The sequence below is a fragment of the Liolophura sinensis genome, chromosome 6, assembly GCF_032854445.1.
Source record: "Liolophura sinensis isolate JHLJ2023 chromosome 6, CUHK_Ljap_v2, whole genome shotgun sequence".
NCBI lineage: Eukaryota > Metazoa > Mollusca > Polyplacophora > Chitonida > Chitonidae > Liolophura > Liolophura sinensis.
In genome coordinates this window covers 17550275-17572030 of record NC_088300.1, presented here as the reverse complement: position 1 = coordinate 17572030, position 21756 = coordinate 17550275, and the positions used below count along the sequence as shown (strand labels likewise).

The window sequence follows — 21756 nt, the reverse complement described above, 5'->3', positions numbered from 1 at the left end:
TTAATGATCACAGAGAAATAACCAACATTCACAACTTGCATTCAAAATGGTGCAAAATCAATTGAAGGGTTGGCAATATTTTTATTCTAAATTATCGTGTCATGAGTAGACCTACTTCTTGAACTTTAATATGTGTTGCCTCCTGAAACCTTGAAGGCACAAGTAATTTGGGTTTTTAGTTCAGGTGTTCGTACATATAACGATTAAGCTCTTTGTTTAGGTATTTGCCAGTTGGGCTTCTTAAAACTACTTTCAATACAGAACTCCTGTGCAGTAGATTTCTCAGCTGTGCGCAGTTCACTTTCATTCATGCTGCTTTTCTGAATTATCATAATGTAAACTGACGTCATCCCGTGACCTTCTACGCGTGCGTCGTTCCCAGATACCCAGAATTCATCACGAATACATAGGCGGCCATTTTTAGTGCTCTACCACAAATGCAAGCCTTGATAAACGGTGTCTGTAAGTTAAGTCTGCGAAAATCTCCGGGTATTTGAATTGGATCCATTATACTGTACATCTGTGAGTAGGCTAGAGCACGGTGCGTGTCAATTTAGTCAGCAGAGCGACTTTGCTGCCGTGGACACTCGCAAGAGACTAAAAAGCGCTGCGTGAAGTGCCCGTGTCTGAGCCAGGAAGTACGACTAGAGACTTGGACAGATCCAATGAGCCTGTCTGCGCATCGTCCACTTGATTATATCTTTGCCCCGCGAAGCGAACAGTTTGCCCGGTGGACTAAGTAACTAGTGCGAGTTGTGCCAGAGTGAAGAGTCTGGGGTATCCCGGGTGGGTGTGGATGGCAGGCGTGAGGCCAGCAATGACAGTTTGGTGTGTCAGATAGTGGGTAACAGCGCCTATCGGCCGGACCCAACAGTCAGGCAGGGGGCACAATGACAGAAGAGCGACTTAAGGAGTTAGAGCGCTTGTATCTCACAGGGGTTGAAGGTAGCCATGGCAAGTGTGTCAGTGTGGAATCATTACTGGATGTTTGCGTTGTGCTGTATGATGAGTGCTGCAATGCTGCACTCAGAAGGGAGAAGAACATTGCAGATTTTGTGGAGTATGGTAAGAAAATTGTGCCTTTTTATGTAAAAGTATTGTTTAATTTAACTGATCAAAGATCAACTTTATTTTATTTGGAGTAGTAGAGTCATGCAGGGTGTGTTATTATGGTTGTTGGACAGTCTTGGTTACAGCCCCTGTTGCTGAAATTTTGGGGTTCATCTCCAAACTAGGCCATACCAGATATTTATGGGGCTTAAGCAGAGTCCTCGGTTTATGGTCTTTTGCTTGGTAGCACCCATGGATGTTATGGAAATCGGTGAGCCTAGCATAATGGTGATTAGACTAATGCCTCGTTTGACGAAAATAAACTATTGACACTAATGCCTATCACTAGAAAAGTTTTAAAAGACGTTAAAAGAGAACAGACAGTTCATAACTGAATGTGGCATATGATTTATTTTCCTAAAAATGAGCTGGATTTGCTGAACTCCGGTATACACTTAGATTGTGCTATTCCCCCAGGTTCCAGGTTATATGCGAGGTCCACCACATGGAAATCCCATGAACATGGAACCCACTTAAAGCCCTGTAGTATGGTACTTGTGGATTTTTCTTTGGCACTCACCTATTTAAGGAAAACGCTGGTAGTGATTATGTCAGTGCCAGTGTACTCCAGTGTACTTACATGGAGTGTTTATATATATGTCTTGTTTTCGGTGTTATGCTTTAGTGAGACAGCACTATACACATGCTTGCATAGTGATCTGCCACAAGGTAATGGTACTGTAAACAGATATCTGATTGCTGAATTCTTTATACGTGTAATAACATTTGCTGCTGGTAAGTGCTTTAAGTGAACATAAAGTCACTGAGCTGAATTAATTAATAAAGTAATATTCCAGAAATGTTGTAAAAATATTTTTAAAATTCTACACTGCTTATCAACAAAATAAATAGGTAACAATCGTCAGTACCTGGCCACTCATTTGGTGGTGCCATTTTGCATATTATAGCTATCTAGAGTGACCTTACGAGATCTAGGAGCTCTCCCGTTCCATCATTATTAAACAATATGACAATACAAACAAAAACACCTGATACTCAGCCAAAGAGTGTCAGCTCTATTCCACGTTCAAAGGCAGATGTTTCTTTTAGTTTGGCAGTTTGACGTTCGGTAAGGGCGATGTTTGTGGACACAAACACATGGTTTAATGGCCCTGCTCCGCCTCATCCTGCATGGGTGTAGGCATTTGGTCCAGCTGACTGTACAAACTTCACAGAATTTACCGAACATAGTAGGGCATTCTGATTGACTCTTTCATTCATATTTTGTGAAGATGTTTTTGTAATAAATCTGACTTTGTAAAGGAAAAAGAATGCAAAGTCACACATTTTTCTTCAAGCATTGGCTCTCCTGAGGCAGTTTCCATGCCAGCTCACCACGACAAGTTACTGCAGGATTCTGCCTAAGATATACGCATTGTTACGTGGGCAGCCATTATCAATTCCCTGCTCATAAAGGCGTGGCTCAAAATGCATCAGTTAAACACTTAAAATAACCATAAAGTAAAATTTATTGCATTGATATATGTTTATCCACTAAAAAAAACTACACTGATAATCGGGAACTAATAGGTTTTTTGAGGTGACAGGCTGTCACCACATGATGCTCTTAGTGGTAGTGATTGACCAAGTTCTTAAAGGCTTCTACAACATGGCTACTTGGAGTGAATTGTCCGTCCGTGCCATATCTCCAGTGCTGAACTTTATCTTTGTGGCTTTCAAAACTTTTTTTTAGCATTTTTTTTTACATATTTTTGTGCTAACTGTGTCCTATATCATTTTTTTCTGTGTATTTATAGTGGCAGACTGTTTGCTTTAAGAAATTCATTATGGCCCTATTTTTCTTCTAAGAATCATGGAGGTATACATATTGTTATTTTCTTGTCACAGACTTTGTATCTAATATTTGATACCGTGTATATTTTGCACTTAATTCTCTTGTGGAAGTGGAGGAGATGATGATGTGGACATTGTATCCTGAGAACTTAGTTGGATAATACCAGAAATTAGTGTGCTAGAAAATGGAAGACCAGCACCGCCGATGTTAATTGTGATTGAAGTTTTGAACTTACATCTATGTCACCAGAAAGCTGAGTTTTGTATTAACTTCCACGTTTTTTAGACTGTATTATCATGTTTTTGTCTGCTGGAGCAAAGCCTGTAGGCGATAGGAAAATGGCAAATGCATGGTTGTCTGTGGTCTTCATTGGCACAACTACCTACACTAAGGTCTTTCATCTTCAGTTATGTATGGATATCTTATCAGATACTGTCTAAAATTTTAGACAAAGTGAATTCTGTTATAGTAGTATACTGTATATCCAGAAATGTATAGTTCATCATCTTTATGTATCTTCGTTTATATGGTGGTCAACATTCAAATGAATCTCCTCTGGTAAGCAGACAAGCTTAGCAAATCTTAACACAAAAGAACATGTTCATGTAAGTAGATAAAACTGGTGCTATTTGGACACCCTGTTTTCACCACTTTTAACATATGAGAGATAAGAGAAAATGAAATCTGGACACCTTGCTACAACAAAATGGCCTCAAAAAGAGATTCTGGCGAAGCCCCTGAGCGGAAACCCACAACCATCTGCCTGTTCACACGTATGACCAGAGAGGAAGTCACATGTACATGTATATGTAGCCCAACTAACTAGCATGGCCTTTTTTTAACACAGAACCGAAACATGGGTTTCGTTCAACTCTGTCGTAATGTTTAGTATACAGAATACACACTGACTCCCTATTGAAATCCTGCGATTCCAAAACCCTCTTTTAATGTGATCTTGTTACTGAAACCTTTTGATGACAGTAACAAACTGTTGATAGCCCATGTTTTGTATTTGAAATTTCAATTTTGGTCACATGCCTCTAACAAAATGGTAGCTGAGGCTAACAACAGTGCTCTCATTCTTCTACAGGTTTTAAAACTATTTCACCAACGCGATGATTGCTGTGAGTTTAGCTCATGCTGGCTTCCTTTCTGGTCATATAAAATGGAAAGGTCTGCCAACAATCTGCGGATGGTTGTGGGTTTCCACCAGGCTCCCACCATAATGCAGGTTGTATTAATAAAATACTCCTGAGTACGACGTAAAGCACTAATCAAATAAAGAAAGAAATACACGAAATATATCAGATGATAAAGCAAATAAAGCAAAAATGTGGTCTTTTTGGGTCTGTTACCTTGATGGATATGGATACAGTTGTATCTATGTGACGACTACTTATATTTAGCCAACCCTCTCTATTCTGGTCTTTAATATGGCCCATATTTTGATCATTAAAGTATACAGTAACGTTTACTTTTTTATAAATTTAAAAAGTATCTGTTATTAGTGACTTGTTGGAAATAATTAAGCAAATTGTACTATGTGGCCATTTTGTGGCATCTCAAAAGTATAATGATCATAGGAGTGAGATGGGCAACTTCCAGGGGATGCCCACCTGGCTGGTCTTGATTAGAAGGATACTCTAGTTCTTCAACCTTTTCAACCACCTGAACCAGTATTTTTCAACTTTTCTGAGAGAACTATGCCAGGGGCGTAACTAATTTGCACAGTATTATGAAGCTTGCATCTTAAGTGGCACAAATAAATCATTTTTAGTGTCATTTTCATATGAGTTGTCTGCATAAATTTCACTTAAAGTGTTTTAGTGGAAGAAGATTTGAGGTAGTTATAATTTTGAAATGGTCGGTGGTATCACTACTGCCTCTCCAGTAGAACAAAATGCGTAATGAAGTCCTGGTTTCTCATGTGTATTTCATTTGTAGTATTGATAGAATGGTTAATTAGCAAGACAAAGGACTTGGAAAATACAAAATGGGACTGAAGTGAGAAAGAAACATGTTGAAAAATATAGCATTGATGAACTTCTAAGTTGGTTAAAAGACCAGGGAATCCTTCAACCCAAGCAGAGACTTTGTGAACCACAGACAGTGTGACATTGTTTTTATTTTTCTAAACTGATTCTCCCTCCCCCCCTTAATTTGTAAGGTAATAACGTCTTTGGCAAAATTTCAAGATAAGGACTGCAGGGGTTGATTTTCATCATATCCAGTCAAATTCCTTGTCTGTAACATTTGTTGATACTTCCTCTGAAACTTGATATAGCAATGCTTATGTTTATACCCCAGTAATTATTGCGCATCACATGTGTATTAGGGAGTTTTGTGATTATGCACCTGCTACAGGTTTGTGCGTTAAACTTCGTTGTCACCTGATAGACAACTGTCTTTTGACATTGCGAGCCCAATTTTTTTTTTTAATGTTTAGAAATTGTGTTGTACTGGCTTATCATGATGTATGCTTGTTGCGTGACCCATTTTCTAGTATTTTTAATTTGCATGTAAATGACATTCATAATTTGTCGATGTACAAAATATGCAGTGTGCAATTTGACATGCCAACAACCACTTATCGTTGATTATTTTGTCACTCATTATCCATTGTAAGAAATCAGAGGATCTTTTAGAGAAGACGGTATGTAATTTAAGTAAATTCATTTATTTGTCATAATCTTGTACACAAGCTTCATGGTTTTTGTGATGATGAATAGCTAAAGTATTCAAGACACATACACATGTGGATATGTACACGGCACATTATACAGATAGTGCATGCTGAAGGATGGGACATCCGAAATTGTTGGCTTGACAGAAGCTGTCAATTGCTGATATCCCATCCTCAGCAGGCGCTGCGCTTTATTACATCAAAAAAAAGTATTTGCTCAGTTGGTGCTTTCAGTCGTTTAATTTGTGCATTGATTGCAGAGTTAGTGATTGTGCGGTTGTTAACATGACAAACGAGAGTCAAAAACGTCAGAGGCACATAAAGGGAGGTAACTGCAGTAGAATTGTTGCATGTGATTGTTGGACATCAGAACAAGATAATTCGCTATTGCATCGTGAACATGGGATATTACTTTGAGTGTGAGATAATGATATGTTTTATTACACCGAAAAAACAATACATTTTCGGTTGTACTTTAAGTCTGCAAATTTGGTTGTCGATCGCGGAGCTATAACCAGCGTCTGGTTGTTTACTTTGCAAACAAGCAGATGTCAAAGAGTTCCTAAAGGGAGATTGTTGCTGTGGAATAAAAGCAGGTGATCGTAGAATATTAGCGTTGACAATTGCCTCGTGAATATGGGATATTACTTTGTGAGCATGACATTGCATTCCTTTGGCATGTGATCGTTGAACCTTATGTTTTTCGGAATAGCATGTGACTGTATTGATCGATGGAAACCAAGAATGAGGTGTAATAATATATGTTATTTGCTCATTTGTTTTAAAAAAGTACAGTACAATTGTAGGTATGCTTATTGTTGGCAGTTATCAAACAGTATATTGACCCAGGAGTCTCTCAGCAACCTGCGGATTTCCCCTGGGCTCTGCCCAGTTTCGTCCCACCATAATACTGGCCGCGGTCGTATAAGTGAAATATTCTTGAGTACGGCGTAAAACACCAGTCAAATAAATAAATAAATCAAACAGTATACATGTGTATGCACACTTTTACATCGTACTGCAGTTGCTTTTTGCTGTGGATCAATGATGCATGTAGCGGTAGTTGCTTACATTGTGATTAAATGATTATCCTATCATTCGTAAACACATATATGTAATTTTAATGGGGAACATTGTGGGCATTCTGTTAACATACTTGTAGTACCTATGTATTTGAAGAGAACAGTGGTCAGCCGGAAACGGGGCATTTAGACAAGAATCTATCAGTTTAAATTATCTTGATTTATCATTGTCTAGCCCTGTGCTGTGATTCCAGCAAAGCATTGTGGTTTTCTGTCCACCTGTAAACCAAGTCACTTTCTCGTACATTGTAAGTGTAATATCTACGAGTAAGAATATGTTTTTCTCCACAAGATGGCTGTAATATTGACAGTGTATCATAGCCATATTCATTTATTAGAGATTTAAAAGATATGAATCAAAATAAATAAACATAGTTGAATATGGCATGAGACATGTAAGTAAGTATTTTCTATATACCGGTATACGCATGCATGAGAATTCACCAGGTACTTTCAAGTTATGAATGGGCAGAGGTAGTAAAGATACTGGCTATTACTGTCTAATGAAAAGTCAGAGTTACTGTAGTAAAGCTGTGCAGTTAACTGTAATGCTACAGTTTACTGACATTTATTCTCACTAATTAGACCGAATGTGAATAAGGAGTTGCCTGCTGGGTCCAATAATAGGTATTGACAGAGGACTTAGTATCGATGATTATTCAGCCACACCTCTGTGAACAATAGGAGGTAGAGAGTCAAGATGGATGACACATTGATAGGGCTGGTAATTAGTCTCTAGCTCGTTTAGCCTCGACAGGAGGGTTGTAGGCTGGCAATCTGAGAACAGGACTGCCTGTAGACACCTTACCCATCAACAACTCTAATGACTAGCTGACCTAGATTTTAACATGCATTCCCTGAAAGATTATACACAGCTTACAGTGGACATGCAAGACTGCTTTCAGCTTTCTGTATGTACACAAACCTATTGCATGTACATACAGTCTTCAGAAATCCTATTGACTTACTTTGACATATTTTTATGGCTGCTCTTATACTTTTTAGCAGGTTGACGTTGTTTTAAACAGGTAGTGATGATGGGTTGAGCATAACCTTACATGTACAAGATCATGGCATTAGGAGTTCATACATTTATACACGATGCACACAAATGCACTGCGACACAGGCACTAAGCCCTTGTACACGCCCTCCCCCACCTGTTCTGCCCTGCCCAGTGTAATACAGCTGTATTATGTGTTGTTGTAATCTGTAAGCTTGGGTAAGCACCAGCCAAAGCCTCTGTGATGACATTACTAATACTAAGTATTGGTTAGACACAATACAATGTTGTTGACAATGAGGACAACCCTAGCATATCTGCACATTTGCTGCTGCAGAGAAATTGCATTATTACGAGACAAAAGTTCTAAAAAGCAAACACTCTTATGTGAACAATAAGATTTGATGATGATGGCATGATGTAGTATGATGTTGCTCACTTTTCATTTCAGACACTTGCTTACAGTGGCATCAAGCAGAAACCAACAGTACTAGATGTAACTGATTTGCTTGTGGAGATCACTTACATATACATGAACAGTACTTTCAATTTAAACTTTATAATTTTGTAATTTGAATTTACAATTCAGTTTAAAAATGTATCATTGGTTCCCACCATCTGTTAAATTGCCTTAACATAAACTACAATGAAAACTTGAAGATGAGACCTAAGTACAAACCAAGATGGGGTTGCACCAAAAGACTTTAAAAAATGGCACTTCTTGCTGCCTAGCTTGGCGCTCAGCAATGAGAGGTTAGAGCGAGGAAACAGGACTGGTTTGCTCGGTGTCAGTATAATGTGACTGGTTTGGGTGTCAAGTCTGGTGTCTTTGGCATCATACCTCAGTGTCGGCATGATCTCGCCCTGCCACAAGGAGACACAATATGTACATGTGTGTAAATGAGTCATTATATGACTCAAACTGCTAAGTGTGATGTAAAACCCAGTTGTTATGTCTTACGTGTTACATTGCAGAGGACAGTATTCTTTTTAGTCGTTCAAGTAACTGATTATTCATTACTGGCTGATGGGTACGCGTACACTAGATAAATTGTAGTTATATGTATTTTAAGATTTCTAATGAAAAAAGAAAAATGGATTTGTGGTTATGTAATGTATAATGCCTGAACTGCATACTAGTCACATCTATCCTTTAGGAACATTCATATAAAGGACAGGTATGTTGAACTCTCTGGCCCAGTGTTAAATATATAAATAAAGGGAGAGCGTTAATCAATTTTTGTTTTGTAATGTGTAGTTCCTGAACTGCATATTATACACATTTATCCTTTAGAAACATTCAAACAAAGGTCAAGTGTTAAACATATAAATAATGGGAGATAGTTAATGCAGCTCCTACAGTCGAGTGTTAACATATAAATAATAGGAGATAGTTAATAATGCAGCTCCTACAGTTGAGTGTTAACATATAAATAATGGGAGAGAGTTCATAATGCAGCTCCTACAGTCGAGTGTTAACATGAATAATGGGAGATAGTTAATGCAGCTCCTAGAGTCGAGTGTTAACATATAAATAATGAGAGAGTTAATAATGTAGCTCCTACTGTCAAGTGTTAGCATATAAACAATGGGAGAGAGTTAACTAATTTTTGTTTTTCTAAATGAAGCCTATAATGCCAAGAAAATACATTATTTACATATTTCCAAGATTAGATAGTTAACTACAGAACATAGCTTGGAAGTTCATGTTTATCTTGATGTATGTCCAAAAAGATAATGAGCCCTGTACCTGTGCCGAAGGTTGTTTGTCTTGATCGGTTGATCCTTAGCGTAATTATTAGGTGTTTCTGCTCCTGCTTGCTTTTTTATTATTATTATAATTTTTTTTTTTTTTTTTTTTTGTATCTCGTTTGTGGCTGCTGCTTAAATGACACTGTTTATCTCAGAGAATCAAACTGATTACAAGTGGCATAGAGAGAGGTGTGCATGACTCATACCTTCTCCCAGCCTGCCAGTCAGCCAGCTTGCTAGCCAGCAGTAGTCATCTTCCTCCAGACACTTTATACCATCCTCTCCTGCCTTGAACCCCTCAGGTTCTCAAGCTAGTCAATACATGGGGGGTAGGCCAGTAGGGTAGACATAACCCTCTACAGCCACAGTTGTGTCCCTCTGTAGTTAACTTAAGATACATGTACATTAAGCCCGAATATTGTATGTTGTACTGAGCAGTGCAACGAACGATTTTGTTATTCAGTCTTTTGCACCTTGCGGATAATTCCAGTGTAATAATAGATGGTTAATTCTGTATGCTATGGTGTGAAATTTCATCTTCACATTTGTACAGTGTACATGTACATGCATTCCAAGCTGGCAACATAATACTCAGATTATACTCAGCCTATGCTCACTGTGTATTCACAATTATGAATGTGTTGAAGTCTTTTCCACCTGTCATGTTTTTTTTTAAAAAAAATGGTTATCAGTGTATTAAAGACAGCCTCTTTTGGAATTCCGTGTTTCTTAACTGTCTTTCATATTGGAAATGCATGTAAGTGGCATGGATTTATAACTGTATTCCAAATGCCATGTGCATCTGTGTAACAAACTGATGTTATCAGTTGATATTACGTGCATAATATTTGCAGGACTCCTAGACCCTATTCTTGTTCATTGCCTAAGCGTGTATTGATCACTGTTCAGGAAAGAGATTTATGTAACATTTGATTATGACTGTCCCTTGTAGCTACGTGTAGTTTAATTTCCCCTTCAGCCTCTGTGGTTTGGGTTTTTGGACTAATGTTATATTGGGTGCATTTGGCAGTCCTAAGACCATGATGACTCAGTGTACTCCTCTCCAGCAGCTAAACCAACTTTATCTACATCTTTTACAGCTTGACCTACTGATAAGTGTTTCTACTCTAGTCTCTAGAGCCAATAAAAGCAACACATACTTCATGTTATTCTTTTGCACTAGTTTAATGCACGAGTCTGTAAACAGTGTTCAGCTAAGTACATGTAGGATTTGGTATGTGTCAGTCTAAATACATGTTGTATACATGGGCAGACACAATGTGAACTTGTGAATGTGTATATGTATGGGTACTTAGTGATTTAACTTCACTGTGTATATTAGGCAGTGTACACTAGACTTCCACAAGGGGATCTGTGGAAACCGGAAACCCCATTACTCTTGGTTATGAAAATAAACCATGAGGTCACTTCAGTTACACACTGCCAGGATAAATATGGATTCATGAATGTATACTGCAGTACAGGGTACATGTATTAATTTAGTGGGGTTTCAAATCCATGTATGTCACCGCTCATCCTGCCTATTGAACAGGGTCATCTCTAAGACACACCACTTCGGTGGACTAATGGTTAGAGCGTCCGCGTTGAAGTCGAGAGACAAGGGATCAAACTTGGATCAGGTCATATCAAAGATTAAAAAAAATGGTACTTGTCGTTGCCTTGCTTGGCACTCAGCACTTGAGAGGTTAGAACAGGGAAACAGGACTGGATGGCCTGGTGTCAGTACAATGTGACTGGGTGGGGTGTCATGTCTGGTGTTTGTTAATGCCCTGAAGTCGCCTTGCCTCAAAAAGACACAGTTTATGTATACACACCTAATGACGCGTCATCATCATGTGACTGATAAGTTGTGAAGTACAACATAAAACTCCAAGTATACATACATATGTTCATTTTAAATATTACATTATGTGTTTAATAAAATGTGATGTAACCTAAGTTCAAGAGGCTTAATGTCCATGTCTTTCAATGATGCTTATGTAGACTTCATTGTAGATGTACATGTACTGCATTCAATAGCTGTCTGTTGGCAAGTTCACATGTGGAAAGGCTCATTGCAAAAATATTATATTTGATGTTTGCTTCTGGACATCAACGTCACATGCATTCTGTCATTATCGTCTTTAGCTGTGAACAAGGTCAGTGAAGGAGGCGTTAATAACCTTATTTGCCCACTTCATGAATGCTAGCAGATGACAGCAGCATGGCTGGGTGTGTGGAGTGGCCACCATTCACTAGGTTCACTTTGTGTCCTGAGCATACAAGTGTAAATAATGGACTGTTGTGCATGTGTAGTAGTATAGATGATCCTTGTGTGGACCATGCGGTTAGCCTGTCTGGATGACCCTGGCTTTCCAACACCACAAGACTGCCCCCAAACATGTACTCATAGTGATAGTGGAGGTTAATGATGGGGTCCAAAGAGAGGGTTCTCCACACAGGCACCTCAGAGGTTGTTTATTTATTCCAGATGCTGGTGTTTAGCAGTGGGCCTTCATTCATGCAGAGCTGCTCTGTTGGCCCAGACAGTGTGCAGGCCTCTGTGGTTCTTGCCACTGCTGCTACACCACACTGGATCTGTACATGTCACTGTGCATCGACAAACAGTTTGCCTCAGCCAGTCTATATATTGTATATGTGGTCATACATAGCTGTACTACACCAGCTTTGCAGTTCTATGGACAATGGAAATTATAATACACTGAAGTGCTGTAGCTTTGCAGTTGTAATTTCTATGGCAACATATCTGTGCATGCAGTACTCCAGTTTTGTAGTGAAGTTATATGCCTTCATATTGCATATCACTCCAGATTTGTTCATATGTATGTATAGATGTAATATTAAATGTGTATGCATACCAGCGGCATGTACTTAAGCTTTGTTTCTTTATGGACATAAGCTTCTTTCCATTGTGCAATGGTCATGCAGTACTCCAGCAATGTAGTTCAATGGCTGTGCACAACTCCGGGCATGGTCATGTAGTTCTGCAGTCATACACCACTCCAGCTTGTTAGGTCGGTGGACATAGATGCGCACTACACCTGGTGTGTTACTCTGTTGTGATCATGCACTGTACCAGGTGTGTTGTTCTGTACTCACACTTATTCAGCTTTGACATAAATTCTGTTGGCAACTGTGTGAACATTGAATGTGGACATACATACACATGCCCTACTTCAGGTGACAGGAGTGTAGGTCTGTGGCCTTGCCCTACTCCAGGTGTGTTGTTCTCTGATCTTAGTCTACTCCAGGTGGTAAGTGTGTGGACCTGTGGCCATGCACTTTGTAGTTCTGTTTACATGTACATATCTTTCATCTTTGAAGTTGGACATATGCAAAACTACTCCAGATGTAGATCCGTGGCCATACTTTACTCCAAGTGTGTAGTTCCTTGGCGATGCACTACTCGAGGTGGCAAACTGTGTATCATTATATGGTCATACACTACTTCAGGTGTGTAGTTCCGTGGCAATGCACTACTTGAGGTGGCAAAGTGTGCATCGTTGTAGAGTAGTACACTGCTTCAGGTGTGTAGTTCCGTGGCGATGCACTACTTGAGGTGGCAAACTGCGTGTCGTTGTAGTGTCGTACACCACTTCAGGTTTGTAGTTCCATGACGATGCACTACTTGAGGTGGCAAACTGTGCATCATTGTAGGGTCATCACTACTTCAGGTGTGTAATTCCGTGGCGATGTACTACTTGAGGTGGCAAACTGTGGATCGTTATATGGTCATACACTACTTCAGGTGTGTAGTTCCATGGCGATGCACTACTTGAGGAGGCAAACTGTGCATCGTTGTAGGGTCGTACACTGCTTCAGGTGTGTAGTTCCATGGCGATGCACTACTTGAGGTGGCAAACTGTGTGTGATTATATGGTCATACACCACTTCAGGTGTGAAGTTCCGTGGCGATGCACTACCTGAGGTGGCAAAGTGTGCATCATTGTAGGGCCGTACAGTACTTCAGGTGTGTAATTCCGTGGCGATGCACTACTTGAGGTGGCAAACTGTGCATCGTTATATGGTCGTACACTGCCTCAGGTGTGTAATCCCATGGCGATGCACTACTTGAGGTGGCGGCACTACTTTAGGTGACAACTGTGCATCGTTGTAGGGTCGTACACTGCTTCAGGTGTGTAGCTCCGTGGTGATGCACTACTTGAGGTGGCAAACTGTGCATTGTTGTAGGGCCGTACACTGCTTCAGGTTTGTAGTTCCATGGCAATGCACTACTTGAGGTGACAAACTGTGTGTCATTATATGGTAATACTCTACTCCTACTGTGTTGTTCTCTGCGTAAACTACTTCAGCTCTGTAGTTCTATTGATATCTAATTTATTTCATCTCTGGCAACAGGAGTGTAGTACTGTGGACATACATGTGCGCACTATAGCTGCATAGTCCTTCGTGCACATTGTCTTGCTATTTTGGGCCAAGTCACAACACTTCATCTTTTTCCTATTTATTTATTTGATTGGTTATTTATGCCACACTCAAGACTATTTCACTAATATGACCACGGCCAGCATTATGGTGAGAGGAAACCGGGCACAACCCTACATCCTAATACGCTGCAAACACATGTACATGTAAAGCTATCTTGCCAATGTGTGCTGAGCGATAATTCAAGCCTGGTTCTGATGAAAACATTTATCATCACTGATTTGTATACCAATCTACCATTGGCATTAGTCTTATTGTGAAGGCTCTTGTCTGTAAAAGTAATACTACAAGTCCATTTACGCTATCGGTAAACTGTGTGTTCTTTTCTAAAGCCTTTTTTCCCTAAATATAAAGTGAGCATGCATGTATTTGTGTGTACACACAGTACATTCCAGGCTAAGCTATGTAGCAGGGACGATGTGTGTAATACTGACCCCCTCCCTTCCTTGTTTACATGTCGGTGTAGATATATTGTGGGTACAGCCTTTAGCTGTAGCAGTCCTTGTTAATATTGGCTCAAAACGACATGTTACTGCACATCCCATTCACCCAGAGTGATGTTTACTCCATACTTGTTTAGACTATATTTATATAGCTCGCTTTTTAGGTTGACTTAATCCCACTGGTAATAGCATGTGATATAAATACATTGGCAGACACACAGCTGTGTAGGCAGTAGCTTCAGATCTTCCCCTACACATATCTATGAGAGTTTTTACATTTAACTGTGATATTGATACACATGGTGGTTTGGCCTGGTGTGCACGAGCATTGCTATGTGTATAATTGTCCTAGACGCTCTCAGTACAAGCTCAACCTTGCAGCTACATATACATGAATAAGTGAAATATGAATGTCACAGTTTTCAAATACACATGTACATTTCCATTATTCCATACAATATCCGGTGGAAATTGCTGTTATTGATGAACAGGTCTTTGTACACTCTTACAAACGTGCAAGTTTTGGATGTACATGTGTACTCAACATGCATATTTCTCTTCTGACGATTTGTACATGACAAAACTGAACTTCATAGTATATTGTTGATATATTGCTGTGATAAGTACACATTTTTAGACTACATATCTATGATGGTCTTAGTTGAATTTCTGTCTGCATAATAAAATTGCTGCTTGCATGCATTGCCATGCTCATAGTATGATTGCTGTTGTTTATCCACAAGAATAATAATTATTTTGGTGCATGGTACATCATTGCAATCATACTATAGAAGGGATTGTTGAAATTTAAAATACTGGTGTACTGATCAAATAAACACAAAATCTGATGACATGTACAGGTAGGCATTGATTATTTATTGGAATGATGGTGCTTCGTGACATATGGGTTATGGAAAAATCACAGAAATATTTTTGATCTGTATGCAACACACTGTGATCATCAGACATGTACACTAAATGCCAAATGTGGTTTTAGTTCATGGATGTCCTATGTTTGGACCATGTTCAGATCAAGCAAATATGTTTTACTGTAGACCTGCATTTTTCACATACACCTGTCTGGTTGAAGACAAGAACATAGTGCAGATGTACAAACGCATGTGTATAGTGTGTACAATGTACTTCTATGCATCAGATGTACAAGTATGCGGGCTTTCTTTTTTATATGTTGCAAAGCTGACAGAAAACGGATATGTATCTGGTCTGAAATGCTGGGGCTTCTTATTCCCCAGGAACCATGCTACCTGGCCTGTTAGCGTTTGTAATTAGTTACAGGTACTGTGCTGGTAGAAATCTTTCTATATATACAGTACGTAAAGAATTTGTGTCAGCATCTTTACATCTTGGAGGCTGTATTCTGGGACACTGCCATATTCAACCATGCCATCTCACGTCTTGAAGGTTATATTCTGGAACACTGCCATATTCAGTCATGCATCTCGCATGTACATCTTGCAGGTTATATTCTGGGACACTGCCATATTCAGCCATGCATCTCGCATGTACATCTTGCAGGTTATATTCTGGGACACTGCCATATTCAACCATGCGCGTCGCATGTACATCTGGCAGGGTATATTCTGGGACACTGCCATATTCAACCATGCCTCTCACATGTACATCTTGCAGGCTGTATTCTGGGAAACTGCCATATTCAACAATGCCATCTCATGTCTTGAAGGTTATATTCTGGAACACTGCCATATTCAGCCATGCATCTCGCATGTACATCTTGCAGGTTATATTCTGGGACACTGCCATATTCAGCCATGCATCTCGCATGTACATCTTGCAGGTTATATTCTGGGACACTGCCATATTCAACCATGCGCGTCGCATGTACATCTGGCAGGGTATATTCTGGGACACTGCCATATTCAACCATGCCTCTCACATGTACATCTTGCAGGCTGTATTCTGGGACACTGCCATATTCAACAATGCCTCTCACATGTGTAAGCGTAATTTATGCACATATAGCTCAATGGTTTGGTGGACACTATATGTACATTCATATATTTGTACTTAACAGAGTGTTGTTGGTGGATAATACAGCATTTTTGTATTAGAGGGGTAGAATTGGTCAATAATGGATAATACAGTGAATTTGTACTGTACAGAAGGGATGCAATTGGTGGATAATACAGTGTTTTTTTACTGTATGGAAGGGATGCAATAGATGGATGATACAGTGTTTTTTTTACTTTACAGAAGGGATGTAATTGGTGGATAATATACAGTGTTGTTTTTTTTTACTGTACAGAAGGGATGCAATTGGTGGATAATACAGTGTTTTTTTTTTGTACTGTACAGAAGGGATGCAATAGGTGGATGATACGGTGTTTTTTTTTGCTTTACAGAAGGGATGTAATTGGTGGATAATACAGTGTTTTTTTTTTACTGTACAGAAGGGATGCAATTGGTGGATAATACAGTGTTTTTTTACTGTACAGAAGGGATGCAATTGGTGGATAATACAGTGTTTTTTTTTTTTACTGTACAGAAGGGATGCTATTGGTGGATAATACAGTGTTTTTTTTGTACCATACAGAAGGGATGCAATAGGTGGATGATACGGTGTTTTTTTTACTTTACAGAAGGGATGTAATTGGTGGATAATACAGTGGTTTTTTTTTTACTGTACAGAAGGGATGCAATTGGTGGATAACACAGTGTTTTTTTTTTACTGTACAGAAGGGATGCAATTGGTGGATAATACAGTGGTTTTTTTTTACTGTACAGAAGGGATGCAATTGGTGGATAATACAGTGTTTTTTTTTTACTGTACAGAAGGGATGCAATTGGTGGATAATGCAGGATATTTAACAAGTATTATCAGGAGTGTCTTTAATCCTCTTTTGTTTCCTGCCGTGTCCTTCATCCTCATAATCTGGATCAGAGATTAAAACAGTGAGGGATGTATTATCACTATGTAAGATTACTTTCGCACCTATCGTGAACAGTATTCAAAGTCTCGGTTGTTTTGCACCAGACTTATCAGTAATGATGAGTAATTTTAGTCAACAACCAATGCTTCAACCTCAGTCGTTCATTCTTGAAAAACACCTCCAAACCACACAATTAGGTTTGAATTGTTGTCAGTTTTAAGCATCCTCTGTAGGCAGTCAGAAAGTGCCGTATCTGTCAAATTGGCTGTTGTGTTCTTGTGCACAGTTCACAATTTCTTAAAAGCTCACTCATTTGTCCACAGGAAAGATATAGCCAATGGTATAGTGTGAATCAAAGCGACATTCATTGGAAACCCACACGTGTTTGCATGTATCTACTTTTCTTTCATTGAAAACCATGCTTGTTATGATTGTTGTTTACTGTACCTATACATCATATATATCCTGTATATGTATATCTTTTTTATGTAACACACCAGTAGATGTACAAGTATCTTGGGACAAAATATATGTTCATGGCAATATCTGAACGTAGGTGTTTATAATACCATACAGTACATTTACCATAGGTGCGCCGTCTAAGGAAAGCTTCAACGCTCTGTAACATTTACATAATGAATGATGTGCAATGTTTATTACATGAAGATAATTAGTGTGCAGTTACAATACGGTATATTTGTACAAGCACGTTCCAGTGTTCAACATGTCATTTTCGATGACTTGTTCGTTGGTGGAACATCTGCTTGAAGGGCAAGTGCACCTATTGTGTTATAGAAACATGGCCATGTGGCTGTATTGTATTCTTCACGTACCTGTAGTAGGAGTGTCTGGCCCATACATCCATAAGTATATACCTGGATCCATCCTTTTACATGCTGTTAATATTTACTCTATGATGCAGGGAGACTTGTACAATGTGCATGTACCTGTACAGTGTTTGGGTGCTGTGTGATGACACAAAGCTGTCTCACAAGGGCAGGCACTTTTTATTCAGTGTTTTCATTTCTTTGTAAGATAGAGAGTACATTTAGTCCTGTGAGCCATACATACTTGTATAAATGTACATGAATTTCTTTTTCGTTTTAAACTCCAGAAAAAAATGAAGTAAACACATGTATACAGAAATAGATAATATTAAATAGTACACAGGTTTCCAGCACTCTTATTTTGCCATGGTTGATTGTGCATGTGTGGTGATACTAGTAGTGACACAGGAATGGTCTGAAAACGGAGTTGAATAGTTATATTATAGGTGGTGCGAATACAGGTAACACTTTCTTGCGCAGGCAACAATGTTGAAACCTGACATCATAGCACCGCATGTACATGTACCATGGTTTACCTTGTGCAAGAATCTTTGATTTACATTTAGCATGTATGCTGTATTGTCGTTTTATTATTTCATTCACAGCTAAGCCTATCGTGAACTCAATCAAGTCCCTCAGGTTACAGCGAGATGATTTTGAGACGCTGAAGATCATTGGGCGCGGAGCTTTTGGAGAGGTCAGTTGAGAGGAATGTCATTGATTCTTTGTATAAGTAACGAAACTTCATTGAAGACCACTTGTGTTCCACCAACAAATCATGGCTTGTCTCTTGTGTCGTGTGTGGGAAATTTTGCCTGTTGTCAAAAATCATTGCTTTATCCTGGGCCTTTTGTTTTTTTCCACCCCTAAAACCGACCACCATCAAATGTGAAAAAGTATTCAGTATGCCATTAAATGACATACTAATAAATGTGCAATGACTATAAATAATGGATTTGTTTCCAGGTGGCAGTTGTTAAGCTTCGTGGTACAGAGAATGTTTATGCCATGAAGATTCTCAACAAATGGGAGATGTTAAAAAGAGCAGAGGTAAGGATTAGTGTAGCTGAGAATATAGATAGGAAATGTTTGGATGATTACAGTCCTGGAAAGCCAACACAACAATTCAGCAAACAAAGAAGAAAAAAATGAGATGAAAGAAAAAAAAAAGAATAAGCAAAAAGAGAGAAGGGAAAGAAAAGTGAAAAAAAAAAAAGATAAGTAGGAATGAGTTAATGGGCTCAACAAAAGGATTTTTCTCTTTGACTTTACCAGGTACCTTGATGGACCTGTTTACATATGCAGTGGTAAACTAATCTAAGAGGTATGGATTGAATCTGGCAGACACTGACACATGGGAGTTTGAATGGTGCAGGAGCTTGCCCTTTTTTATCCTAGGCATTTGCCGGACTGTGTAGCTCACCCGGCATTATAACAATCAGAGAGCATTATTGATCTGTCTGGACCTGATGGCAGATCAGAAAGGCTCTGTCAGACATGCTGGAGTCCACTGGCCCCAGTCTCACCACTTTGTACAGCACCCAACCCCAGGGGAACCATGGGATAATGTTATCATCATTAGGTCACTGGGGTAATTGTTCTCCTGTCTTGTGATGACAGATGGCTGGCTAGTACACGTAATCTGTTATATATTGACACATGAACCATTTAGGTTGTCTCCTTCAGCAGTGATCTTGGTAATAGCATCCATGTTTTTGCTGCACTGTGTTCGTCCTGCAGCTGCGTGTATGAAACACAACAGCAAAAACAGAAATACCATTTTACTGATTACTTTTTACCATGATGTGTACTTATTGCATAGTCATCATGTTTGCAGATGAGGAAGGCTGTATGGTGGCAGTTTTTGTCCTCCTTACCACAGTTAGTAGATTGAGAGCTATTTTAATACGGAGTTTATTACCAAAAATGATGTGATTGCCAATTTTCAAGGGAGAATTATGGCTTCTTGTAATACAGGACATCCTCAGAGAAAAAAGATTGCTATAAAACATAAAGACTACCATAGTTACATGTCATTATACGGCGTTAGTTGCAAAACCTTCAGGAGAGAAACATAGTCAGTAGAAAATGATATAGGACATTGTTTTTAAGTACACATACAAATCAAGGAATAAATCATGACAGTCAATACATTCAAATCTGTTCTTCAGATAATTCTTTATGGACTTATAAATCTGTTTCAGTAAATTTTTAAAAAATTTGCTAAGTGAACTTTGGAGCATTGCCATAGCTCATTGTTCGATATATACATCTGTGTTCTTTTAGACTTGTCATTTGCTTACATATTTACGTAAATGATTGTGAGTTAAGAGTTAAAGATGAAGGCAACTCAAAAAAATGACATTATAGGCTGAAAAGAGTGCATTTTTTTTCTATCTGGTGGTACCTGCTGAAAAATTTTGCAATTTTTCCTCGCCATACACGTATAGCCTGAAAACGGCAAAGCTGGCATAAATCACTGAGTCCATCGCTTCCTCCATCCAGACACGCTGTAATTTATGCTGGGGTTGTGTTGCCTCTCAGCCAGTGAGAGTCGTTAAAACTGCCCGCTTGTTCGTGTAAACTCAGAACCTACTTCCACCATTCTGGTTTCTCGATCGTCAGGCAGAAAACGAACTATATTGTTTGCTACTTTCTGAGAAGAAGAGTTCAACCGAAAATCTGTGAACTGCATTTGGCGGTTTCCGGCGGCAATTCTCCTCCTAAAACAGAAGACTTCAGGACTAGTTCTTAGGCAAAATGGAGTCGCCCACAGCGGATGTTGGGGCTGACTTTATTTATAATTTATCAACTTGAGGTACATATTAGAATTTTGTTTATGGCATGCACCTGCGAGGAAATGCATACTTTTTTCAAGGTATTTGATTGATATTTAAATTTTCTTCTCCTTTAAAGCAGTATAAGCAATATGTACATTTGCATCAGTCAACAAACTGATAGCAGTTAATGCAGTTAACAGAGAATGTGTCAGGCCAGCTAGATCCCTAATAAATGAATCATCGATGGAAGAAGCTGTCAAAATATGTTTCACAAAGAGCAGTTAGGCTCAACAAACAATCCATTTATTTTCATAAACGAAGAACATTTAAACAGAAGAATTTCCTTAATGACTCAGTATTGTCAAAGACTTCACCCACAAGTGTTCAACACTGGCCCAAGTTTTTCAATGACAGGGCGCTTTAATCACATTTGCAAAAAGGGAGGTAATTTCATGCAGCAGGCTGTGTGTCAGCATTAATAGTGTTATTTAGAATTACCTTTCTTTTTGTGTAACAGCTCCCTCAATCTGACTAGTCTGTCATAAGGTGACACTAATGGCTTCTTGACCTCTCTGTTGGTGTTTGACTACATTAAATCTTGGACAACCTCAAGTCCTTTTTAACAGCATCCAGTTAATATTGCAGGAATTCCCCTGGCTCCTCTGTTCTCAGAGCCTTTGTGGTAACTTCTTAGAAGCAGTTAATATCAGTTATGTCCAAAACTAAGAAAAAGAAATAGTAAACCTAAGCATCCCGATATTTGCTTCAGACGGCATGCTTCAAGGAGGAGCGAGATGTACTGGTACATGGAGATCGACAGTGGATCACAAACCTTCATTACGCATTCCAGGATGACACTTATCTGGTATGTAGCAACTTGCTGTCAGTTTCGTATTTGTTTAGTACG

General features: G+C 39.0%; 1 protein-coding gene across 6 annotated transcripts in view; it reads left to right on the top strand.

The window, feature by feature from the left end:
- The first annotated feature begins 423 nt into the window (after positions 1–423).
- Positions 424–21756, top strand: part of LOC135468624 (serine/threonine-protein kinase MRCK alpha-like) — a 56208-nt gene continuing 34875 nt past the window's right edge. For all 6 annotated transcript variants that reach the window (XM_064746982.1, XM_064746980.1, XM_064746981.1 and 3 more), the window contains exons 1-4: positions 424–1065; positions 18675–18766; positions 19036–19119; positions 21619–21714. In XM_064746982.1, coding sequence (XP_064603052.1) covers positions 891–1065; positions 18675–18766; positions 19036–19119; positions 21619–21714 — 447 coding nt within the window. In that variant the 5' untranslated portion in view covers positions 424–890. The remainder of the gene's footprint in view (positions 1066–18674; positions 18767–19035; positions 19120–21618; positions 21715–21756) is intronic.